Below are 27,237 nucleotides of genomic sequence, written 5' to 3' on the forward strand. Positions count from 1 at the left end.
CCTTTCCTTTTAAAGACAAGAAATGTCACTCAAGCGTCGATAGGAATATATTTTATGAGAGAGTCTACTGGCTTATCTCTTCATTTAAAGAGGTCAAGAACTCCATGGAGGAGGGAGGGGTATAAAAACCTTTATCCATCTGTCCAACCCAGGCCCAGTGACAGGGACACTCGTCACTGCCCAGGGACACAGCAGGGTGGCCGTCCAGATCCCAGTACAGCTGAAGTGATAGCATTTCCGTAGCCTGAACCTTGGATGCTCACAGGGTGATCCATGGACCAGGAGCTGTTAGACATGTAGGCTCTCAGGCGCCACCCAGCATCACTGATTCAAAAGCTGTATTTACAAGTTTCCCAGCTGATCCCCATGTACGTGACTGCTTTCAAAATGCTGCTCTAAACAGAGGGCGAGTTCAGAACTTCGCACCATCTTTTTCACCAAGGCATCCATTGTTTCAAACTTCTTTTGAAAACATAATCCGTTAGCCTTGAAAGCAATCTTGTGGATTTGCCCCACAAGAAAGGAATCGATGCTGTTTTAAGTTTCATTATAATAGGCCATGTTTAGCTTTCTTGCAAAAAAAACTCAGCTGGGCCCTTCAACAGAGGGGTAACTAAAGGGCACAAACAGAGTGGCCTGAAGATTTACTTCATGCTCCTTTGATCCCTTTGCTGCTTACTGATATTTGGAATTTCTCTGCTTTTGTCACTTGGAAAGTTCCCAAGGTTTCTGCGCTTAAGAGTTTTATGATTCCCCATCCCGCCCAGAACCCACCAACCACTCTTTCCTCTTCCTCCTCCCTCCCTCCCACTCCCAAGAGAAGACCAAGAAGACCTGGAGAGCCCAGAACAACAGCTGGGTGGCAGCCCAAAGGTACAGAAGGGGAACAGCAGGAAAAAAACGAGTAGCCCAGGAGGCTGAAATACCACGGCTGGGTCTGCTGCCTTGTTATCATGGCTGAGGTACTGACTTCACTTCTCTCGCCTCTAAACCATATTTGAGCAACTTAAAAAAAAAAAAACACAGCAGCATCAACAAAAATAGCAGGATTTCTCTGGCAGTACAGTGGGTAAGAATCCGCCTGCCAGTGCAGGGGACATGGGTTCTATCCCTGGTCCAGGAAGATTCCACCTGCCCTGGAGCAACTAAGTCTGCACTCTGCAAATACCAAGCCCTTGTGCCTAGAACCTGTGCTTCACACCAAATAAAGCCTCTGCAATGAGTAGCCAAAGCCCGCACACAGCAACAAAGACCCAGAGCAGCAAAAAATAAAAATAAATAAAAATTTAAAAAATATTTTTAAAAGCTGCTTATCTGTTGAAATACCATGCCCTGTAACTCATTACATCCCCCATCAAGGCTCTGGAAAAAATAACTGTCATCATCCCATTTTACAGAGGAGGAAGCCGAGGCACAGAGAAGTCCAGTGAACTTGCACAAAGTCCCAGAACCAGTAAGTAGGGGAGCCTGAATTCTGACCTTGGTGTTCTGCCTGCAGAGTAGGCCCTTCATCACCACGCTGAGAAACCACAGTACTTGTTAGATCTGCATGCAAACTATGAAACACCACATAATACAACTTACTGGCTATGCCGCTCTTAAAGAAACAAAGTTTAAATTAAAATAACTAGAAATATTTGGCCAAGAGGCAAATACAGGCTTCTTACTGGGGCAGATGAGGGTTGCCCATGGTCTCAAATGAAAAGGAATGTACCCAATTGCCACAGCACACAGAGCCCAAAACAGAGGCTTCATTTCCTTCAAAATCACTCAGCAAGTTGTGCAAACTTTCTCGAATTCAAAACCTCCGGACAAGGCCACAATATCCTTCAAGGTCCTTAACCCGAAGGGGATCTGAAACTGCTGCTATTCAAAAGCCTGTGATGGCCATGAAGGTTCCTTCTATCTTGCAGAGCTATTACCAGCACAATTCTTTTGGTTCCTGTCTGCCAGCTGAACCATATATTTGGAGGAGACACAAACTCGCACGGCTACTTTCAGAAGACTTGGATTGTTAACGCGTGTTCATTCACAGATTTCACTCAAACTCTTTCTTGAGTGAAGGATTTCACCCCAACTCTTTCTTTCTTTACAAGCAACCTAACTCCCAATCCCAAAAGAGCTGGCCAGCTGAGTGAGGTCAGGAATGTAACAGGCTGGCCACCACCAGCAACTCTCTAGTCCTGTCCACTGTTTCTGCAACCAATTTTTTACTCCCCAAGTCAAGCTATAGAAAATAACCATACACCAAACCCTACTAGCACCATCAGACACACCCAGAATTCCAGCAAGTTAGAAGATTGAGAAGAATAAACTGGTCTAACATTTCACTTCATAAAGTCAGCGAGGCTCAGAGAGGTTGAAAGTAGTGAAAGCGTCAGTCGCTCAGTCGTTCCTGTCTGACTCTTTGTGACCCTGTGGACTGTAGCCCGCCAGGCCCCTCTGTCCATGGAAGTCAGATTCCTCTGCCCATGGAACTCTCCAGGCAAGAATACTGAAGTGGGTTATCATTCCCTTCTCCAGGGATCTTCCTGACCCAGGGATCAAACCCAGGTCTCCTGCATTGCAGGTGAATTCTCTACCATTTTCTGAGCCACCAGGGAAGAGAGGTTAGGGAAACGTGGAAAAGATCAGGACTTGAGTTCATTGCCCTCACCCTATTAGCAGTTCCTCCCTGCTAAGCCCACATCTCCCTTCTTTCTTTTTAAAGCTCTTTATTTCCAAGAGAGGAGTAACAGTGGTCAGTGAGACTCAAAAATACTTCACAATAATAACCAACATTTCCTTTTATTATTTATATTATAATTTCACAATAATAAAGCTTTTCAGAGTTGGACTATAAAGAAAGCTGAGCACCAAAGAATTAATGCTTTTGAACTGTGCTGTTGGAGAAGACTCTTCAGAGTCCCTTGGACTGCAAGGAGATCCAATCAGTCCATCCTAAAGGAAATCAGTCCTGAATATTCATTGGAGGGACTGATGCAGATCCTCTGGCCACCTGATGTGAAGAACTGACTCCTTGGAAAAGACCCTGATGCTGGGAAAGATTGAAGGCAGGAGAAGGGGACGACAGAGGATGAGATGGGTAGATGGTATCACCGACTCGATGGACATGAGCTTGAGTAAGCTCCAGGAGCTGGTGATGGACGGGGAAGCCTGGTATGCTGTGGTCCATGGGGTCGCAAAGAGTCAGACATGACTGAGAGACTGAACTGAACTGAGAACATCAGCATTTCCCCCAAACTGTCTGTACTTTACCTGCATTCCTTTTGTAAGGCATCTTTCTGGAGGGGGAAAACATATTAGATCATATGAATAAGGGAAATGAAGTATTTGGAATTAGGATTTAATCCAAATTCTTCCAGTGGCCCACGAGGTTCTATATGAGGGGCTACTGGCTCCCACTGTGATCACATCTTCTATTTGATTTCCTGTTTGCTGGGCACACCAAACACCCTCCTACCTCAGAGCATCTGCCCAGCTGTTCCCTCCACCAGGACAGTTCTAGAAAAGTGCATGGCTTGTACCTCATTCCAATTTAGGAATCTGCTCAAATGAAGGTTTCTGCTCAGAGAGGCCTTTCTTTTTTTTTTTTAGTTTTTTTTTTAGTTTTTTATTTTTTTAATTTTAAAATCTTTAATTCTTACATGTGTTCCCAAACATGAACCCCCAGGTTTATTCATAGTGGCCCCTAGCTGCTTCTTTTCTTTTTTCAGTGCACCTGACATTACGTTAAAAAGACATGTGATTATTGTCTGACTGCCCTGTTAGAATATACCTTCCATGATGGCAGAGGTTTTGTCTAGCCTATTGTAATTTTCCTAGCAGAGGGAAGTGATCTGGGGTGAGGCATGGGGGTAATGCACGTTTCAGTTTTGAATTTGTCTTTTCTATCTGAAGTTTCTATTTTGTGTTTCACTAAACCAAGGCACGGGCTTCCCTGGTGGCTCAGTGGTAAAGAATTTGCCTACCAATGCAGGAGACTCAAATTCAATCCCTGGTTGGGAAGATGCCCTGGAGAAGGGAATGGCAACCCATTCCAGTACTCTTGCCTGGGAAATCCCATGGACTGAGCAGCCTGGGAGGTCACAGTCCATGGGGTCACAAAGAGGACTTAGTGACTAAAAAAACAACAAACCAAGGTACACCTATAAACTGGCATGACCATGTTTTTTTCAGGTGGTAAGTTCTTAAGAGAGAAGCTGTGTTATGTGTTATGTTATTAACTTTGCTTCCCAACATCATATCATATAGTGTGTTCCCTGGACCAGCTAAGACTTTAGCATCACGGGGGAGCTTGTCAGAAATACAGATTCTTAGGATCTTGCTCAGAATCAGGGAAGAAGCCTAGCAATCTGTGTTTCAACAAGCCCCCTAGGTGATTCTGAAACATGTCCAATTTTTAGGACCACTAGCATTGTAGGCAGAAGCAGGAACTAAAAGTCAGCATTCTTTGGTTTTGGTCTCAATTTAGCAATCTCCAAGTATGAGACAATAAAGTCACCCACATTCGTCAGCTTCAGTTCACTCACCTGGTCCATATGACCACGGAAGCCCTTTACAGCTCTCAAGTCTGTGATTCCAACCCAGCCTACCAAGTGTTTCGTGGGACTTACTTGCTGCAACGCCTAAATTTTAATGAGGTCATTGAGTTCAAATGAGGCTTTTGCTGCTGCTGCTAAGTTGCTTCAGTCGTGTCCGACTCTGTGCGACCCCAGAGACGGCAGCCCACCAGGCTCCCCTGTCCCTGGGAGTCTCCAGGCAAGAACACTGGAGTGGGTTGCCATTTCCTTCTCCAATGCATAAAAGTGAAAAGTGAAAGTGAAGTCGCTCAGTCGTGTCTGACTCTTAGCGACCCCATGGACTGCCGCCCACCAGGCTCCTCCCTCCATGGGATTTGCCAGGCAAGAGTACTGGAGTGGGGTGCCACTGCCTTCTCCAAAATGAGGCTTAGCATACATTAAATATTTCAGTGGGACAAACCTTAGTCCTTAGACCAGGATTTCCGTTTCAGATTATAATCTGAAGGAAAGGAAGGCATCCCTGTCTAATACCTTCTAGTCAAAAAAGCCTTGAAAAACTATTCTCCTCTTGTAGCAGGGATCAACTCCATGGGCCAAGAGAAATCGCCTCAGGCAGAGAAGTAGTAGGCCTGCCTGTGTTTCAGCTATTTCAAAGGCAGGTGCAGCAGCGACTCTGATCACTGTTTCTATCAGTAACTGAGGTAGCAGACAGTTTGAAAAATGGAAACACTGATTGCCTTCTCCTGGTAAACATTTCAGGTAGATATAGTAAAAGGTGACTGGCATAAAATAAATAAAGACAGTAAAAACAGGATTATTGTTATTAAGTGCCCATAATGTGCTAATTGAGTCAGCCAAGCTTCTTCTCAGGACAGAGGTCTCCTAGTGACAGGAGGAGGAGACGCTGAAATGAAAGATCACATACCCAGAGCTAAGAAACCCCGAGACACTTAAGCTGAACATTAGCTCTTTTTCTTCAGGACTGTTTGGTTTCACAAATGCAATCTGAAAGTAGCACTTAGGAAGTATGAAATTTTCTTTAGGGCAAATGATTTGTCTCTTGTATTCATGATCAATGCAAACAAATAGAGGAAAACAATAGAATGGGAAAGACTAGAGATCTCTTCAAGAAAATCAGAGATACCAAGGGAACATTTCATGCAAAGATGGGCTCGATAAAGGACAGAAATGGTATGGACCTAACAGAAGCAGAAGATGACCCAGATAACCACGACGGTGTGATCACTCACCTAGAGCCAGACATCCTGGAATGTGAAGTCAAATGGGCCTTAGAAAGCATCACTATGAACAAAGCTCATGGAGGTGATGGAATTCCAGTTGAGTTCTTTCAAATCCTGAAAGATGATGCTGTGAAAGTGTTGCACTCGATATGCCAGTTAATTTGGAAAACTCAGCAGTGGCTACAGGACTGGAAAAGGTCAGTTTTCATTCCAATCCCAAAGAAAGGCAATGGCAAAGAATGTTCAAACTACCACACAATTGCACTCATCTCACATGCTAGCAGGGTAATGCTCAAAATTCTCCAAGCCAGGCTTCAACAATACGTGAACCATGAACCTCCAAATGTTCAAGCTGGATTTAGAGAAGGCAGAGGAACCAGAGATTGAATTGCCAACATCTGCTGGATCATCAAAAAAGCAAGAGAATGCCAGAAAAAAAATCCCCTTATGCTTTATTGATTAAGCCAAAGCCTTTGACTGTGTAGATCATAACAAACTGTAGAAAATTCTTCAAGAGATGGGAATACCAGACCACCTTACCTGCCTCCTAAGAAATCTGTATGCAAGAAGCAACAGTTAGAACTGGACATGGAACAAAAGACTGGTTCCAAATTGGGAAAGTAGTACATACAAGGCTGTATATTGTCTCCCTGCTTATTTAACTTATATGCAGAGTATAAGTGAAGTGCCAGGCTGGATGAAGCACAAACTGGAATCAGATTGCTGGGAGAAATATCAATAACCTCAGATACGCAAATGATACCACCCTTAAGCCAGAAAGTGAAGAAGAACTAAAGAGCCTCTTGATGAAAGTGAAAGAGAAGAGTGAAAAAACTGGTTTAAAACTCAACATTCAAAGAACTAAGATCATGGCATCCAGTCCCATCACTTCATGGCAAATAGATGGGGAAACAATGGAAACAGTGACAGACTTTATTTTCTTGGGCTCCAAAATCACTGCAGATGGTGATTGCAGCCATGAAATTAAAAGATGCTTGCTCCTTTGGAAGAAAAGCTATGACCAACTTGGACAGCATATTAAAAAGTAGAGACATTATTACTTTGCCAACAAATGTCCATCAAGTCAAAGCTATGATTTTTCCAGTAGTCATGTATGGATGTGAGAGTTGGACTATAAAGAAAGCTGAGCACCGAAGAATTGATGCTTTTGAACTGTGGTGTTGGAGAAGACTCTTCAGAGTCCCTTGGACTGCAAGGAGATGCAACCAGTCAATCCTAAATATTCATTGGAAGGACTGATGCTGAAGCTGAAACTCCAATCCTTTGGCCACCTGATGTGAAGAACTGACTCATTTGAAAAGACCCTGAATGCTGGGAAAGACTGAAGGCAGGAGGAGAAGGGGACCACACAGGATGAGATGGTTGGATGGCATCACTGATTCAATGGACATGAGTTTGAGCAAGCTCCAGGAGTTGGTGATGGTCAGGGAAGTCTGGTGTGCTGCAGTCCATGGGGGTCACAAAGAGTCAGACACGACTGAGTAACTGAACTGAACTGATTCATGACTCCCAGACTCTATTACCCAGAATGGGTGATTTGTACCAATTTCCAAACCTTTTTGACCCATACTTTTCTCTTCACAAATTACTCCAGGGTGATTGAGAGCATCAGATGAGAAATACTGGGGGAAACCGACATGATCTTTCTAATGGGTCAAAGATCAACTATCTGTTGACTGAAGGACACATATGAAAGCCCCCAGCCCAGTGTTGGGTACTCAATATTAACATGACAAATAACAATTGTTAGTTGTGTAAGATAAGTACAGAAGTAAACAAGACCCATCAAGTTCTAGGTGGTTTAAGAGAGGTAGTGGTTGAGGTCAAGCTCACCCCTGTTGGAAATTAAAGACTTTATGAAAGAGAGGGCAAACTGGACCTTGAATGACTCTGCAGCCTGTATGGTGGTGGTGGTGGTGGTGGTGGCCTTTTGTAAAGTGTCACTTTCAGGGATGCAGGCAAGGAAGCAGGAGTATTTCGAAAGGACAGGCATGTGTTGAGTGATGTCATGTGCCTCAACCCTTGAACTGTCTGGTGGCTGCCAGCGTGAGAACCTCCTGCCCCAGGTGCCCCCTCCTCCCGCGAGGTTAGCCTGGATGGAGGTCAACGCCTGAGTGTGCTGCCAGCCACGCCCACTCGCCCCGGCTCCGCCCTCTATCACAACTCCGTTTCCCAGGCTCTCCTGACCTCTGTATGTGGTGGCAGGCCTCGCCCCTGAGGCAAAGCCAGACTGCTGCAACCCTGGGCAACAATAAGCCATCTGAGTGTCTAAAATCCTTCCTTTTCAATATACTTAATCCAGCTTTGCAAAGTTTCAAAATGAAAAAATCCTGTGACCCCCGCCAATATTTTAATCACTGTAGTTCTTAATCCCCATATCTATTCTCATCAATTTGCACCACTTCCCTGGTTACAAGGCTTCCTTCCAAAGCACAGTTTTGCAACCTGATCTGTTCAGCTTTAACCCATGACACTATTTCCCTATAAACACCTTGTGAATTATATAACTTTAACATAATTTACTTTATGACAAAACTTATCTTTCATTTTAATTTTACTCTGTGCACAAGCATGATATATACATGTATGTGTGGATGGTCTTCCCTGGTAGCTCTGACAGTAAAGAATCTGCCTGCAATGTGGGAGACTGGGTTCAATCCCCGGGTTGGGAGGATTCCCTAGGGGAGGGCATCGCAATCCACTCCAGTATTCTTGCCTGGAGAATCCCCATGGACAGAGAAGCCTGGTGGGCAACATGAGCAACTAAGTGCGTACACACACACAGACACAGAGAAGACACACACACAGACACACACAGACACACACACAGACACACACACACACATGTGCATGTATGCTAGAAAACATTTCACCTGGGCTCCTTGGGCCTTCCTCAGTTCCCCTGTAACCTGTCATAAGGGAAAACCTGTGGGAAGCTTTGGGCTATAAAAGCCTGGGGTCTCACTGCAGAGTGACCAGCACCATGGATCTCAGCTTGGGCTGACCATTCAAGCCACCTGTGTGCTAAAACAACCCCATGCCCAGGCTGCACCCCATAGGAATTACACAGGGACCTCTGAGGGTGATGCCTAGCACTTCTCAAAGCTGTCCAGGAAGCTTCTAATGGGAGTTAGGTTGAGAACCATGGATTTAGTTGCCAAGTGGGTCCCTGACCTTGAAGTGCTATGATAAGCTCTGGAGGAAGGGAAGGAAATAATGACCATGGTATTGTTTTTCTTTTCCATTTGGGATGGTCTCCATCCATGCAGTTGCCACTTCCTCTGTCCCCACCACATCCTCCCAACCCATCCTCTCGGGGCCACCTTGCATCACAGGAAGCATTCCTTCACTACTCCAGTGTATCGCCACCTCTTCCCATCTTGAACCCCTTACAGTTAGTATGTTACGATTTAGCACTTAATTATTCTCCAGTACTTCCGTTGGTCTTATCTTCTCAGCCAGATGCTGTGCATCTTGTAGGCAAGGACCATATCTTCTCCCTTTTTTTGTTATGTGCTTATGAATGATTCTGGAGCACTTTAATACCTCCCAACTAGAAGCAAATATTTGGGTACATTTGCAAGACAGGAACAGACATTATGTCACTTTCAAAAACGCACTTGACCAGAAGCAGAGTAGATATGCTATAAAGAAATTATAGCTTTCAGTTCATCCCTCTGCCAGATATTAACAGGATTTAGACAAAACACAGGGTAGTTTTGCCTGGAAGGCGATTTTGCTGAGAAGGAGGCTGCAATTACACATAAAGTATACTGCAGTTTTAGGTAAATGAATTTGAGAGCTGTGAGAGAAGGCAACCAGGTGGTATGACTTGATTTTCAAGACTGATTTCCAAGGATTTTCAGTTTTGGAAATCTCTTGGTTATCTCTTCCAGAAAACAGGAAAAGTCAGAAGTACAGTAAGACACCGGCCAGAGAAGCCCCTTCTCATACCGATCTGCAGAATTTGAGGACTACCTCTTCTATTTTACATGTAAGTGCCACCGAGTTATCGAAAAATACTTGCACAAGTTCTTGTTTTCAAAGCCAAAAAGATCAGGTTTTTGAAAGGTGGGCTAAACATGGATGAAGACTCTCTCTCTCTCTCTCTCTCTCTCTCTCTATATATATATATATATATATATATATATATATATATATTTGTCTTTATACACACACGGCTGGGTGGTATTTCTTCAAATACCACAGTCCCAGCAGTGATTTTATTTAGTCTGGTTGTTCCTAAAACAAACACACATAACTTTAATTACATGCACATCCAAATGCAGGGGAAACCATCTTGAAACAATTAGCTTGCTCTATGGTGAGAGGTTTTAGGGCAATGACATCTCCCCCTTCCTCACCTCCACTGTGGAAAGAGAACAGATGGGCTGAGGGAAGCCAAGCTTGACTCCATAAACAGCCCGCGGCTGAAGCTCTCTGCCTGGCTCTATTTTGTTCTCTTCTGACCCAAGACATCACCTTTCTTTTACTCTTTGTGAAATGAATTTCAGTTATTTGATTGCTTCCCCCCACTTTTTAACCCCTCTTAGATCAGTTTTAGAGGAAAAAAAAAAAAATTCAGACAAGGTCTCTTATCTCTCCCTAAAGGAAGTATTCCAGGAAGAACTGAAAAGTCTGAAGAATTACTAAACCACCCATCTGGTTATTGACCTTGGGTTATGGAAGGTTCTGGAGAATGTCAACCGAGATGGCTGCCTCATTCTTGGGACTTTTTGGGTTGTCTGATTCTCTAGGTAGTGAGGGCTGAGTTTGTCTCTACTGAAATTGCACTGGAAACTGGAAGAGACGTGTGTCAGGTCGTGATGTTCACCAGGACAGCTTTTTCCCTCTTGAGCCCCAAGTTAGTTCATCCCTAACAACTTTACCCATGAGACAGTACCAGCAAAAAGAATGTTTTCTCCATTAGAACCATGCTGAAAAGTTCCCTTACACAAATAGCAGCCAAGTGCCTCTTACATGCCTGGAACAGTGGGAGAAACCAAGAGCACCACTGAAATCATAGGATCCCTGTCCTCACAGAGCTTCCATGTTGTAAGGGATTTGAGTCATTCAGAAAACACAGATCTTGGGGGCTTCCCTAGCAATCCAGTGGTTAGGACTCTGCACTTCCAATGCAGGAGGCACAGGTTCAATCCCTGGTCAGGGAAGTAATATCCTGCATCCACATGGCATGGCAAAATAAAATACAGATCATATTTAAGCTGTAGAGACTTTTCTACATCAAGTTTTTCAATCAAGATTCTAGTATCTCAAAGAAAAGACAAAAATTTTTTTAAAGGACTGAGAATATCAGGGAGGAAGGCATTCTGGACTAGAGAACTTGGGGCAAACACCTAGATGGTCTCACAGGAGAAGAAGGCAGGAAGCAGACAGTGCCACCTCCAGCAGAAGAAACAAGTAAGAAAACAGCAAAACAAGGGCAGGGCCACCAAGAGGCCCTTGAAAGCCAAAGTCAGGACTCCAGGCTGTTAGGCAATAGGAAAACCCTATGCATCACTGAGCAAGATGACAAAATGGGTTATCACAAAAGCTCATTAGAAGACAGGCCTCCAAATTCATTTTGATATGGAGGTGTGCATAAATCAAAGGGTAAACCCTAATGAGTGGGCAGAGAACGAGGCCAAGTCCTGTCAAGGACCTAACTTCCAGGTATGTGATCTAGTCTTACCCTTGGGAGACAAATGCAAACCATTCTATACACATCCTCCAACAAATGCAGGCCCTGCAAGCTCCAGGGGGCCGATGGAGCCAGAGTTCTTAAGGGAGGAACACTCTGCACTGGCCTGCCCTGAATTCAGCACTGCTCCTAGGGAGTTCCCCATTCCCCTGACACCAAACCAGGTGCACGTAGAAAGAACAGGAACAAGAACAGCAAAGTCTCCATAGCTTGAGGGGCATGCACATACACGCAGGCAGGAATGCACAGATTAGACTAATCCAAAGCCAGAAGTGTAGACTTGCAAGGTAAGAATGCTGAAACCAAGGGAATAATGCTGCTTGGGGCTCACTGTTACAGCAGACACTTGGCCTTGCAGAATTACGTGGTACCAAAGGGACAGGCTTTCCTAGTGGCTCAGACAATAAAGAATCTGCCTGCAATTCAAGAGACCTGGGTGTCATCTCTGGGTCAGGAAGATCCCCTGGAGAAGAGAACAGCTACTCACTCCAGTATCCTTGCCTGGAGAATACCATGGACAGAGGAGCCTGGAGGGCTACCGTTCATGGGGTTGCAAAGAATTAGTCACAACTGAGTGACTAACACACACAGAACAAAGGGACAAGAGTGATGATTTCTAACCCCACAGCACCCCTCCCCCTTCCTTCTCAACACTAAGACCATTAGATTTGAAAGAAAATATGAAGCCAGATAGGTTTAATTCTATCGTGGCTTTGAAAACTAAATTCTTACCATTATCAGTTAATAACTTTAAAAATCAAAAGGAACAGTCCAACCAGAAAAGTTTAATGTTAGCAGATGATGTCTTATGAAAAATCTTGCACGGAAAAATTAATTACCTCCTCTCTTCCTTTTGCATAGAGTCTCTTTAGTTTTCTACCTAGGTGTCACTGAAGGGAAAAATGGTGGCTTGTAAGTGCAAAGGCAGAGATGTTAGAAATGGCTCAGGGTTAATTCAGGGAGAGATCCATCACGTGGACCTTAGTTTTATCATCTTTTAAATGAAGGTGGTGATTTTTTTTATAACTGCTGTGTGCATTTCTAGTTGAAAAGAACAGAATGAACTACTGATTCATGCTACAATGAGGATGAACCTTGAAAACATTAAGCTGAAAGAAGCCAGAGACAAAGGGCCTCGTATAGTATGATTCCGTTTGTATGAAATATCTAGAATAAGCTGATTCATAATGACACAAAGCAGATTAGTGGTCGCCAGGAAGAGTGGGAGGGGAAGTTAAGGAGTGTCACTGTTTAATGGGTGTGGGTTTCCTTTCGGGGTGATGAAAACTTTCTGCAACTAGATGATGATGATGGTTGTACAACACTGTGAACGTACTTAATGCCACTAAAATGGATACTTTAAAATGGTTAAACTGGTAAGTTTTATGATGTGTGTATTTTACAATTAAAAAAGAGAGATAAGAGAAAATAAATTTGACCATCTGTTCTATACATAATGAATATCTTGTTAACAAAAGGCACCGATTGATCAAGGTGATCATAATTATGGCAAAGCTGCTAATCTAAGTTTTCTTTTTTTTTAGTGAGCATTGTCTTGGCCAAAACTATCATGAACAGTTCCCTTCTCTTTCTCTGGGATGGCTATAAAGGTTGTCTTGTGCAGACATCTGCAGAGCCAGATTGGGAGGAGGAGGAGCCTAGAAAGTTGTATGGTGGTACGCGGAGTAATACAAAAGCACCAGGCCTACTGCTAAAAATCTCAGAACAGGCTTAGGAGGGTGGCCTCTGCCACTGTAGCTCAGAGAGTGTGAACTCCAAATATAGCATCACAAGAAAAGGTTAATTAACTCATCCAACAAATATTTATTGGCCACCTACGAAAGAACTTCCCTGGTGGCCCAATGGTTAAGAATTCGCCAATGAAGGGGACACGGGTTCGAACCCTGGTCTGGGAAGACCCTACATGCCAGAGGAACTAAGGCCCTGCACCACAGCTACTGAGCCTGTGCAGTTGTGAGCTGCAACTTCTGAGCTGGTGCATCTAGAGCCTGTACTCCACAACAAGAGAAACCACCATAATGAAAAGCATATATACCACAACAGAAAGTGGTCTCTGCTCACCACAACTAGAGAAAGCCTGTGCAGCAATGAAGATCCTATGCAGCCAAAAATAAATAAAATTATTTTAAAAAGAATACTATAAACCAAGCCGGTGGCTAGATAATTCCAGCTGGGAACTGTAAGGTCACAGTCCCTTCTAGCAAGGAAGTTATAGTCTAGAGTGCAAGAGACGTAAGAACTAACAGTTACATAAGGTTGAGTAGGCAACTGATGCAACAAAACATTAGCCAACACCCAAAGCCAGCCTACTGCCCTGACTAGCAAGTCAGGGCTCCCAGGGATATGGCCTTGTGCCCACACCTGAGACAGGCCTCTGCCAAGAAGTCAAGCTGAGGCTGGGGGGTTGGAGTTCCACTTAGGGTGACTGGCTGAAAGGACAAGCCCATCTCCTACAGAACCAGACCCTGACCTGTGTGAGAACGTGTACCCTCTCCTCTTTATGTGCTGGCTAGCCTGGTTCCTACAGAAAGCTTAGCCCTTTGAGCTTCCTTGTGGCTGCCAATCAACAGAGTTCGGTTCTCCTCTATGGGATCATCCTTTTCTATGGGTGCTGGGAAGAGAGGTTAATTTGGGGCTTTCCAGGTGGTGCTAGTGGTAAAGAACATGCCTGCAAATGTAAGAGAGTTAAGAGATGTGGGTTTGATCCCTGGGTCAGGAAGATCTCCTGGAGGAGGGCATGGCAACCCACTCCCGTATTCCGCCTGGAGAATCCCACGGACAGAGGAGCAAAGAGTCGGACACGAGTGAAGCAACTTAGCACACAGCATAACACTAAAATGGGACAATTTTCCCTGACAATTTGCCATTTATTCTTGATATCTATGTTTCAATCTATACTCAATCTATTTTCTGGAGAATGGTTCTCTCTGGTTGAATCTACATGGGATACTTTTAAAAATATGGATTCCTGATCCTGTGCCTAGACCAAATGATTCAGAACATCAGGGTGGGCATGGCATCCATATTTTAAAAAGCACCCCAGGGTGGACTTCCCTGGCAGTCTTGTGGTTAAGAATCTGTCTTCCAGTGCAAGGGACATGAGTTTAACCCCTGGCCGGGGAACTAAGATCCCACAAGAAGTGCAGCAGGATCAAAAACAAAGTTGAAAAAAAATAGAAATAAGAGCACCCTAGGAGAGCAACAGTAATCCAGGACAAGAAAGGAAGGGAGCTGGCTTTATCAAATGCTTACTGTGGGCTGGGCACTGCGCAGCTTTTTACACCTGGCACCTATGGCTGTAGGTGCCCCTCTTTCATCCTTTTAGCGGTGTTCTGGCCATGAGCGTTATCGCCCCTAGCAAAGGCACTCAACCTTGCAGGGTCAGGAGATCAGGAATAGATACCCCAGTTTCCTTACCTCTTGGGTGGAACAACTCTGAGTGAGTGAGTAAGTGAAGTCACTCAGTTGTGTCCGACTCTTTGCGACCCCATGGACTGTAGCCCACCAGGCTCTTCCATCCATGGTATTTTCTAGGCAAGAGTACTGGGACAACTCTGAAGCATACTTTAAACCTGGGGTAAGCAAACTAGTTAAATTGTTAGGCTTTGTGGGCCACACAGTCCTTGTCTTAAACTCAAATCTGCCTTGGCAGTGCAGAAGCAGCCACGAACAATGCTGAATGAATAGGTGTGGCTGCATTCTAACAAAACCTGATTTACAAATGCAGACAGTTGGGCCATAGTTGGCCAACCCCTACTCTAAGTCTACACAGATTCCCAGAGGTCCTTAGTGGGAATGAGTCTCAGTTGCTCATAGCAGTAACCAGTCAATAACATGCTATAGAGGCTTCATTCCCTTACTGTCCACTTGCTGAGATCACGGTCTATAAAAACTTCTTGCACTCAAATCCACACCTCACAGCCTGCTTCTGGGGTCACCCAACCAATGTCAGTATCTTGTTTTATTCTCATAACTACCCTAGAAGTTGAATACTGTCATCTCCACTGTATAGTGAAGAAATTGAGGTGCGAGGACTACACAATCCTCGCTGATAAAAGTCCAGATTAGAAATCTAAAGTCAATAACCTCTCTGTAAGATGACCAGCGTAAGGAAGGACAGAGGATGAGATGGTTGGATGGCATCACTGACTCAATGGACATGAGTCTGAGCAAGCTCCAGGAGATGGTGAAGGACAGGGAAGCCTGGCGTGCTGCAGTCCATGGGACAGCAAAGAGTCGGACACGACTGAGCAACTGAACAACAAATACTATAAATAATAAGGTTTCAAGGTTATGGGGAAAAAAACCCAACTTTCTCTTTTACGCTGTTTCTAATCTGGGATCAGATTCATTTCCCACCTATCAGTTAGTTGGTTACAAGGCTGGTGCTATTTGTTTCTGGCAAAATCTTTGGTTACACCAGGAACAAATGTAACCATTCAAGGCAAAACTCAAATGTGTTACCTGGAACTCCGAGAGGAACTAGACTAAAATATCCTCTTACATATTTTAACAAGGGGTGGGCGGTGGGGGCAGTACTAGATGCTCTTGCAAAGTTTCCCTAGGGATCCTGAGAACTTCAGAGAACAAGCTGAGAACCCAGACGTGGCTGTCAGAAGCCAATCTCGTTAACTTACGCGGTCTTGCCCTCGCTGTCATGCTTGGTGGCGCTGGCCCCCTTCTTGCCCAGCAGTGAGGCCACCTTCTCGGCATCTCCATTCTCCACGGCCTGCAGCAGTCGGTCATCATTCTTGTTCCACTCGTTGGTCTGTGGAGCAAAGGGGACACGTAGAGCCAGTAAGTGATAGCAGCCACAGCTATCCTGCCTTCAGGATCTGGAACGTCCCCGCTCTCCACCCTCCCAGTCACTCGAATGAGAACCTGCCCCGCAATGGGCAACTTTAAAAATACCTTTCCCTTCACCGTGGAGACACCTAAAAAGGCTGGTTTCCCAAAAGAAAACATCCACAGTTCAATGAAATAGCAGCCGGTCACCAAACTCTTCAACAAAGCAACTTCTTTCAACTGAAATGGGGAAGATGAAGCAACTTTCAAAGACCAAGAGGCCAGTTTACACATTAGCTTATTTGTGGCTAAACTTGACAGCTGGCACTGCAGAACACTGACCTTTGACCTGGTCCACAGCTCACTGGGCCCATAAAGGGACAGGACCAACCAGCCACCACCCCAAGGCAGCCTGAGGATTTACACAGACAATCCCCCTATCTACTTTTGCTGTCACTTCTCCCGGCCCATTTACTGCAGTTTTGAGTTGTATGCTGGTTTTAAGTAGTTGTCTAGGCTTCCAACTCAACAGAATATCACCAGAAACAAAACTTCTTCCTGAACGAGCTATTACACATCAAATGGCCCCGAGCAAAGCTTCCACCACCACGGACGCTCAGCTCCGAGAGAATAATTCTGCAAACGGCAGTAACAGGAAAGCTTCTGGTGGCACAAAAACTAATTTCTAATCTTATTAAGGGGTAGAGAAGATCTTGACATCAGAGCAAAAAGAGCCTTGAGTACTAAGAAGTGTCCAACGCGGAAAGGCAGCAGTGAGCCACTGAAGATTTTAGAGCATAGAACAAACTCGTGATGGAAGAAGAGTCAACAGGAGGCATGTGAGGCACGTGGGGTTCACAGAGGAGGGACCCTGGGATACCTCAAAGCCCCTGGGAAACTGCAAGCCCAGCCTGCTTTCCAGACACACCCCCACCGCACCCTTGCTAAGCCTACTTTCTGGAGCCTCCAGGGATGGACACCTCTGCCCTAAAAGGGAATCTTCCTCTCTCCCCAACACTTTCTACAGACAGGTCTCTAGGGCTGGCTGCTTTCCTGTGACCCTGAAAATAAGAATCACCAGGCAATTCATAGTAAAGACTCTGCCATGGACCACTTCCAGGAAAGTGTAGAAGAGACACTGGAGATTTAAAAGTAACAGGAGGGATTCTTTTAGGACTGCAGTCTTCCATGGACTCAGGACAATTTGCATCTCTGCACTCATGGAACCAGAAAACTCAGTAAGACTGTGCCTCTCACAGAGCAAGGGTGGGGCCAGCAGATGGCCCCAGCACCCCTTTCAACTCTAGCCTAGAGGCAGGGCTTTCAAGAAAGCCACAGGCCATGGAAGAGGTAACCCAGGGCTCAAGTCAGAAGTTTCCTTCTCTGAGAGTCTCAGGGCTGGACATCTTCCATTTCTCAGGACTCTCTCCTTTCCCCATGAAGGGGAAGTCCTCCTTCTCCTTGCCATCACTGAGTTTAAGAACACAGAAAGAGTGCATCTGTCCTCTAGGCTGCATGAAATCCAGAACACCACATGGGTACTTATATGCTTCAGATAGTAAGTCACCCCCCCCACCAAAAAAAAAACACAACACCTGTGTATGTCTCAGTTTCCCAAGGCTTTGAACTGAACAATCACTGTCCTTGCTCTAAAGCTTAAAAGGTTTAATCTAGAAAATGTCCAAAGCCAAACTCTGCTAGGAATTATTCTAGAATTGCACAGTCTGTGATGATGGAAATGTTCTATATCTGCAACAGTCCCAAAACTGCAGCCACTGGGCCAGTGATTCTCAACCAGGGGTGACTGCCCCTCAAGGGACATTTGGCAATCCTGACATGCAGTTTTGATTGTCATGACTAGGGAGTCCTACCAGCATCTGGTAGGTAGAGGCTGGGGTGATGCTAAATACCTTACAATGATCGGGATACCCCTCTCCCCACAACACACAACTATCTGGCCTCAACCACCAATCTCGCATTAGCCACGTGTGGCTACTGAGCACTGATAATGTGGCCAGTGAGACTGAGGACCTGAATTTCAAAATTTTAATTTTAGATATCAAGTGCCAGTCGCTAGTGGATATCACATAGAACAGTGCAGCTCTACACAAAGGCTTTCTAAACATTGTTTAGCAAAGAAAGAACGTGTCTAGGCCAAATTATCCACCATTCTCCTACAATTTATGCACAGAGAAGACACTGGTTTTATCTTCTATTACAAATCAAGTTTCCTGAGACTTCACCGGTTGTCTAGTGGTTAAGACTCCCCACTTTCAAGGCAGGGAGTGTGGGTTTGATCCCCGGTCAGAGAACTAGGATCCCACATGCCACGTGGCATGGCCAAAAAAAAAATAATAATAATAAATAAATTCACGTCTTAAAAAATTACTTTATAAAAAACAAATCAGGCTTCCTATTGAAGGGGAACAGAGCAAATACATTGCCCATGGCACAAGTGTTGTCAGTAGAATTGCAGGCTTTACTTAATGACAAAATGTAGCAAACACTAAGAGAAATGGATTGCAGCTTACTTCCCTCCAGACTGCTTTTTACAAGCCACAGCAGAACAAAAAACGTTTACTGAAGCACATTTCCAACCAGTTATTCCTATCTACATCATCCCAACTGCTCCATTATTAGTGTTGTCTTTTAAAATCCTTCCCTAACTTAAACAGACCCAATTAAAACTGGATTGGGAAGATCAAAAGGATATTAAATCCCAGAGGACATGATTGAAAGTACTTAAGCAAAGAAAGCCCACATGAAAGGATTTTCCTTCTCAGTGCAACTAAGGCACTCAACTTTTGGTTGAGAAAAGTCTGATTGCAGGGGCTCCCTAAAATTAGTTACATGTGCATCTGTTACCGGACACACATTCCTGTGCCCGACACACAGCAAGGCCCAAGAAACTGAAATGTTGGAATCTGGCGCAGAGAATGGTTTATTGCAGGGCGATGCAAGGAGAAAGGGTGGCTCATGCCACCCCTCCCAAAACTCTGAACTCCCTGAAGGTTTCAGCAAAGCATTTCTAAAGGTCAGGTGAGGGAAGGGGTGTTCCAGGGTATGTGATCGGCTCCTGCACAATTCTCTGATTGGTCGATGGGTGGTTAACAGCATCTGTTCCTAGGGGCCAGAAGGTCTGGGGGCTCCGTGCTACTGATCATCAGCTAGTTCTTCCATTTAGTGGTGGTTTTCTAGCATCTGAAAAACTCAGGAGATGTGTATGAGACACTATTATTTGGGTACTTCAGAGAGGACCCACAGCAGAGGATACGGGGGAGGGTCTGTCCTGGGAGGCCCCGTGGCGTCCTGCTCAGTTACAAAGGTGCTAAGACGGGGGAGGGGTCTGTCCTGGGAGGCCCCGTGGCGTCCTGCTCAGTTACAAAGGTGCTGAGACCATGGTTTTGCTGCAGAAGCCATGAAGAGCTGGGCGCCCACACACTCCATACCTTGCCCCAAGCATTTCTTCTGTCTGGCTATTTCTGAATTGTATCATGTATAATAAACTGACACTGGAAAGTGAAGTGCCTTCCTGGGTTCTGACTGGTATTTCTAGTGAATTGTCAAACCTGGACAAGGGGCTGTGGCAACGCTTGGACTTTACAGCTGGTCAGTGAGACATATGGTTGGCCGAGGACTTGAATCTGGCATCTGAAGTGGGGGCAATCTTGTGGGATTGAGCCCTTTAACCTGTGGAATCAGATGTTAACTCCAGGGCATTAGTGTCAGAACTGAACTGAATTGTTGGACACCCAATTGTCGTCAGGAAAGTTGGAAAACTTTCTTCATATGAAGAACGCCCCACTCTCATATCTGGTATTGTAAACAGGTAGGTTAGGGGATCCCTGGAGAAAGAAATCAGGAACAGCTTTCTTGACAAAAGAGAAGCCACTCTGTCCTAAGCCATTTTGTGGTCTGAGTCTGGCCACAGTGCTTGCCCTTGAACAAGTCTCAGAAATCAGGGAAAACAAGGAATGCAGAAACAGAAAAAGGCAGTCAAACAATAATGCAGTGACAGAGTCCTAGTTCCTCCTCAGGGGATAGACATAGTAACAATACATCTTTGAGAAGAGCTTCCCTGGTGGCTCAGACGGTAAAGAATCTGCCTGCAATGCAGGAGACCTAGGTTCGATCCCTGGGTTGAGAAGGGACTGGCTACCCACTCCAATATTCTTGCCTGGAGAAGCCCATGGACAGAGGAGCCTGGCGGGCTATAGTTCATGGGGTTGCAAAGAGTCAGACATGACTGAGCAGCTAACTGACTCACATACCAGCAGGAACTAAGGCCCCCACCCAGGTGGAGGATGGGATGATGATGTTGACCCTCCTGACTTCAACTAACTAAAGCTCGGATTCTGTTGATCTTTACACCCCAATTCTATGCTGAGTTCTCCTCTGCTCAAGCCCCTGCAGGAATATGAATGTTGTTGTTCAGTCATTAGGTCATGTCCAATTCTTTGTGACTCCATGGACTGCATCACGCCAGGCTCCTCTGTCCTCCACTGTCTCCTGAAGTCCGCTCAAATTCATGAGTCAGTGATGCCATCCAACCATCTGGTCCTCTGCTGTCCCTTTCTCCTCCTGCTCTCAGTCTTTCCCAGCATCAGGGTCTTTTCCAGTGGAATATGGATGCACCCTTAGCTTAAAATTTCCTTCATTTTGCTGTTGGGGAGGCACTGGTTTGGGTGAGATTCCCAGTGTTCCGCTTACTTGCTTCAATAATTAATCCTTCCTTCTCCAGATCTCTGGCTTGGTTGTGTCTATTGACTCAACACCCATGATAGGTAAAGTGTGAACTTTTGTCATAACATTCCAAAGTAATTCACTCACATTCCGGAATCAAGGAAGATTTCGGGAGCCCACCATCACATCAGCAATTCCTCTCTCACCGCTTCCCATGGAACCCCTCTCCCTTACTGGCAATCCCAATAAGGCAGGCTCAGGGTAGACTCAGCTCTGCCTCACACTGGGCTCCTGGCCCCCTTAGAACAGTGTTTTCAACCTCGTATTGGGTTAATCCAACATTAAAATATATATATATATATATAGGCTAAACATTCCATGAAACTTTTAAGTATGTAGTGGGTAGTGATATAAAATATATTTCTTACTGGGGTTATCACAATAAAAAATAAATGGACATCACTGCTTCAGAGTACAGTCATCCTATCCCTCCGCCCACAGAGGGGCAGCCTTCTAAAGCCCAGCACACACCCTGCAGGCACTTCCAGCCTTTCCTGGTGATCTCTCTCTCTCTCTCTCTCTCTCTCTCTCTCTCTCTCTCTCTGCTTCTCCTCCCAAGGGCCCGCCCACTCACCTCCACTGAGCCTGCAGTCTAGACTGAATGAAATATCACGTCCTGGCTTTTGTGCACCAGCTCAGCATGTACTCATTTTGTCTCCAGCTCCCTCAAGGCACTGACAACAGCCTTTATTTCTTACCCCCGAGGTGCCGAGTAAATGCTCAATATCTGCTCATTTTAGTAGGAGTTTCTTCCACAATCTCTGACTTGGGAAATGTTTTTTTTATTTCTAAAACTCTTTCATCCTTTTGCAAAAAAAACCCTATTTAATCATGGTTCAGATTTTTTTTTTTTAACACAAGCTAAATAAATCCAGCTCCCTCAACTTTTCTTTCTAAGGCCAATTTTCCAAGATTTTAATCATAGATACACTTCCTCCAAATCTCTTCCCAACCAAGGATCCACGCCTCATCAATTCACCAGGGTAAACCCAGTGTCTCCCAGTCATGGGAATGGTCTGGGAACTGGTTAAATACACAGACTCCCCCCAGGCCCCATCCTGGAGGTTCCGGTCTCAGTGAGCTGGGGAGTAGGGCTGGGGAGAGAGCCCTGGACTGATCCAGGTTCAACGACTGCTCTGATTGCAAGTTTGGGGACAACCAGAACCCTTGCTAAGGCTAAGCAGAGAATTTACTTGACAGAATTTTCTTCCTCCACAACGTGTTGTTAAGGACAGGGATGGGAGAAGAGACGAATTCTTCACTCTTGCCTCATGGAAGTAAGTATTTCACTTCCTACAGAAACTTAATATATTAGGCTTTCTCTAGGAGTTGCAGGTAGAACCCATGTATAAGACATGTATAACATGTTAATGAAAGCATTGCTCATAATAGGCAAAATTTACAAATAATAAAATATCCAATAACAGAAGATAAATAAATTACAATATAACCAAGCAATGGACTACAACACTGCAATGAAAGTGAACAAACTGTAACTGCAGCAACATGGACAGACAGTTACAACAATATTGGTGAAGGTAGCTTCCCTTGGGGCTCAGCTGGTAAAATTCTGCCTGCAGTGCGGGAGACCTGGGTTAGATCCCTGGGCTGGGAAGATCTCCTGGAAAAGGGAAAGGCTACCCACTCTAGTATTCTGGCCTGGAGAATTCCATGGGCTGTGTAGTCCATGGGGTCGCAAAGAGTCGGACACAACTCAGCAACTTTCACTAACTAAGCAAGACACCAAAGAACACAATAGTATGACTGTGCGTGTATAAAGATAAAAATAGGAGAACTGGATCCATATTGTTTAATGGTACATATATATAAAGATGGTAAAATCATAAAGAAAAGCACAAGGATACCACAGAAGTCAAGACAGTCGTTTGGGTAGAGGCATGGCATCTGAAGAAAGGGACATCTTCTAGAGTCTGGCTCCATTTCCTGACCTGGTTACAGTGCCTCTTGCAGACGTTCACTGGGCTTCCCAGGTGATAGTGGTGAAGGACCCGTCTGTCAATGCAGGAGATGTAAGAGACGCGAGACATACAGGTTAGATCCCTGGGTCAGAAAGAGTCCCCAGAGGAGGGCATGGCAACTCACTCCAGTACTTTTGTCTGGAGAATCCCATGAACAGAGGAGACTGGTGGGCAAGTCCATGGGGTCACAGTCAGACACAGCAGGCAGCACGCACAGATGTTCACTAAAGGCTACATTCTCTAGATGTGATTTATTTCACACACACACACACAGAGTTTAGAAAGAAGACTTGTGGTTCATTTTCTGCTCAAACCAACACCAGATCAAATGCCTTTGGAAGGTTTGCATTCTTACTTGCTGTCTTCTTGTCTCTACACTGAACAGAGCCTGCTGTCAAAATACAGTTGTTAGGAGGCCACACAAACCTCCAGGAGAATCTGATAAACATATGGACTTTACTCAGAATAATGCACAAACACACAAATGTCTGCATTCAAAAGAGGGCTTCTCCAGCTTAAATCCCCACCCAAAGCCCATCCATAAGCCTAAATTAAGAATTCCTGGCATAGAGAAAGATACGCTCCACATTTTTAGTGCTTCTGAGTTGAAATTCCAGCACCAAAACCTCCCATTTAGGTGGTACGAGCAGGTCATTCACATCTGAGTCTCTCTATTCCTATCAGTAAACTGGAAGGAATTCTACCTGGTTATACAGTGTAGCTGTTTAGTCGCTAAACAACTTATGACCACATGGACTATAGCCTGCCAGGCTCCTCTGTCCATGGGATTTCTCCAGACAAGAATACTGGAGTGGGGAGCCATTCCTTTCTCCAGGGGATCTTCGCAACCCAGGTGTCGAACCCATGTCTCCTGCACTGGCAGGAGGATTCTTTACCGCTCAGCCTAATATAAAGGGCCTGGCACATATAAGGCACCAAAAAAAAATGGTGATTATGATTAGGCTTGAATTAGATGATCTGTGCTGTTCCATTTTTCATTTACGCTCTGAGTCTTTCAAAATGTACAAATTAGTTAGGATGGTTCACAACCCCTTCAAAGGCAGTCAATGCCTTAAATTTGCAAATTTTTTTACTATGCTCCTTAAACACACACACACACACACACATTTTAAAGGGCTCTAGAGAAGACATTCGCAGACATGAAATTAACTATTTTAGTGACTGTGGCTCACTTCTCCAGGAGACTGTTTAAACAGACACTATTTCAACAGAGCACGCTGGGCCCCATTTGCAAGTTCAGGAAGCCATATGTTATGCTCCGGAGACATGTGTAATGTGTCAGCTATGAAGGGCAGCATGTGGGAAAGGCAGACCTTACCTTCCATGTGGGCTCCAAACATTCCTGCTAATATATCACATAGGGGATTTTCAATGGCTGGCCTGTAACTGTCCTATTCATCAAATCATTTCCAAATGACACTCACTTACTTAAGAGCTTTTCCTTCAAGCTTGGTCTTTTGAAAGTCGAGCATGCCTCCTGCCAGGATAGCAGAAACCCTGTCAACTGCGTGATGAACACTGGGCTTTGGCATCTGGCAGCGTCTGCCCCTGGCCAGACATGGCATCACCTTCTTTTATTTTGGTTTAATCACTGGGAACTGAAAAACCAGTGGAAACTGAGCGGTCACAGGCATCGGGCTAGTGGGCAGATTTGAGTTTTAGAATACACCAGCCCAAACCAAAATAATCCAGTGGCACAGAGTGATCCAGGAAGAGGAAGTTTCTTTGACATCCTCTAGGAAAAATGCTGAAAACCCTAAGGATCAAACACTTGCATAGCTCCCGTTGGATGGAGCTTGAGCAGCCATCTGGAGAAGTCTATTTGAGAGATTATCTTTGGAAAGACGGCATTTCTCTCTCTAGTTTATGGAAAGGAGACTGTTTTGCCAAAACAATCAGTTAGGCTAAAATGAACATTAGACAAAGGAGACACCGTTTTCACCACTGGGAAGGCCTCAGATTCATACCAGCCGAGAAAGAAAAAAAGAACATAGCTCCCATTTTAAGAAAGAGGACAAGAAGCTGACATACTTCAAGCCAGATGATATTTTTCCCTATTGACTATACCAGTCAGTAATTATTAGATATCTACCTACTAGGTGTGCTAAGGTGCTTAATTGCTCAGTCACGTCCAACTCTTAGCGACCCTACGGACTGCAGCCTGCCAAGCTTCTCTATCCATGGAATTCTCTAGGCAAGAATACTGGAGTGAGTAGCCATTTCCTTCTCCAGGGGATCTTCTCCATTCTATAGATCTTACATTCATGTATTTGTATTCCAGCACCAAAACCTCCCATTTAGGTGGTATGGAGCAGGTCACTGATATCTGAGTCTCTCAATTCCTATCAGTAAACTGGAAGGAATTCTACCTGGTTATACAATGTAGTTGTTTAGTCGCTAAACAACAATCATTCATACTCTTTTACAAGATTGGCATAGTCTTTACTGAATTTTCTATATGTTGAAACAAAATACAGCAATATGAGAAATATGCCAACAATGTGAAACAAAACATCAGAATGAAAAAGGGAGTAAAACTGGAAATCAGCCCAATAAAAGAGAGGGACAACTTTCAGCTGGGGTGGGAAGGCTATCTGACTGGATGATAAACTAGACTCTGTAATGAGCAATATTTACATTAATGGAGAGAAGACACAACAATTGAAAATGCAAGATGTATTTAGAAGAGAGTGTAAACAGTGAGCTGATCCAAGTGAGGCCTTATAAGACTGTCCTTTTTAGCATCCATGGAAAACCCAGGAAATTACTAATACACCAGGACTTTAAAATCTCACCATCCTCCTGTCTAACAAGCCCAGCAGCATCATAAAGAGCCTTGTATATAATGTTAGTTACTTCGGACCAAAACATAAGTTCATCTAAAATGAGTTTCCCTCTCCCCACATTTTTATGTCAGATTATTCACACATGCAGGTTATGGTGTGTCTGCAAATCACTCTGAAATCTGTCAGCTTCCCTTTAACAGACTGTGTTATGTGATTCCACATAAACGATGAATGCTATGACATGGACGTAACACATTACCATAAACACCTCCATCCTGGTCCCTCCACCTGACCCAGATCACCCTATTCATTTCCGCCTGCCCCTCACTCACTGCTCATCACTGGACCAGGTCACTTCCCCCTGCTGGGCTCCCCCGTGCTTCTCTTCCATAGTATCTGGCACAACTGCAATTAAACAGCATTCCTAAAATATCTTTAAAGGTCTGTCAACTCTCACTGGACTATGAGTTCAATCCAGTCCAATGGCCAGCATCTGTCTTGTTTGTCATAAAGCTTTGGCCCTGGCCCACTGCTGCCAGACGGTAGGGGCTCAATTCAGAGCTGGTCCTTCACCAGCTTTGTTTTTCTTCCTTTACTTTGGGAGCCAGTACTGATTAACCGCTCCTCTTTTGATGCCTCTGTCTTAGTCCCAAAAGTACATAAAGGCTCCACGCTCCTATCAAATACCTTCCTTTGACTATGCTGCTGCTGCTAAGTCACTTCAGTCGTGTCCGACTATGCGACCCCATAGACGGCAGCCCACCAGGCTCCCCTGTCTCTGGGATTCTCCAGGCAAGAACACTACGCTAGCTAGTGTTAAAAACATTATTCTATACTTCAAAATCATGTCACATGAGGTAAAAACAGTCTCATGGGAACAGACAAAAGCCTGGAAATAGGTCAAACCAATTTTATCCTTCAGGGAGAAAAATGGTTCCATCCAATTCAATTGGGCTCAAGCACTCATTTATTTTATTTACATACATCAACCCAGTGTGTGTGTGTGTGTGTGTGTGTGTGTGTGTGTGTGCGCGCGCGTGCTACTATGCAAAGCCCTAGGAATGAAAAGACAGATATGAAGTAATATTGACCCTGAAGATGGTTCCATCCAATTCATTTGGGCTCTGGTACTCATTTATTTACATATATCAACCCAGTATGTGTGTCTGTGTGTGTTCTATGCAAAGCCCTAGGGATAAAAAGATTGACATGAAGTAATGTTGACCCTGAAGAAACTGACATACTTCTGAAGACAGAAACACACACAATAACTACCTCATCATCTGTCAGTGCTCGGCCAGAGATGTGAACTGCATCCTATCAAAGCCCACAGGGGATACTATTACTACCCAAACAGCTAAAACCATATAGCTCTAAGAACTGTACTATCAGTTCAGTTCAGTTAAGTCACTCAGT

The 27,237-nt window shown here is 44.6% G+C and overlaps 1 protein-coding gene across 1 annotated transcript in view; it reads right to left on the reverse strand.

The window, feature by feature from the left end:
- RAI14 (retinoic acid induced 14) overlaps positions 1-27,237 on the reverse strand; it is a 112,655-nt gene that overhangs the window by 44,448 nt on the left and 40,970 nt on the right. Inside the window, exons 3-4 of the mRNA XM_068990523.1 lie at positions 16,419-16,532; positions 16,145-16,275 (exon numbers count right to left, since the gene is read on the reverse strand). Of these exons, the coding sequence (XP_068846624.1) occupies positions 16,145-16,275; positions 16,419-16,532 (245 nt within the window). The remainder of the gene's footprint in view (positions 1-16,144; positions 16,276-16,418; positions 16,533-27,237) is intronic.

The sequence above is a fragment of the Capricornis sumatraensis genome, chromosome 18 (genome assembly GCF_032405125.1).
Source record: "Capricornis sumatraensis isolate serow.1 chromosome 18, serow.2, whole genome shotgun sequence".
Classification (NCBI taxonomy): Eukaryota; Metazoa; Chordata; class Mammalia; order Artiodactyla; family Bovidae; genus Capricornis; species Capricornis sumatraensis.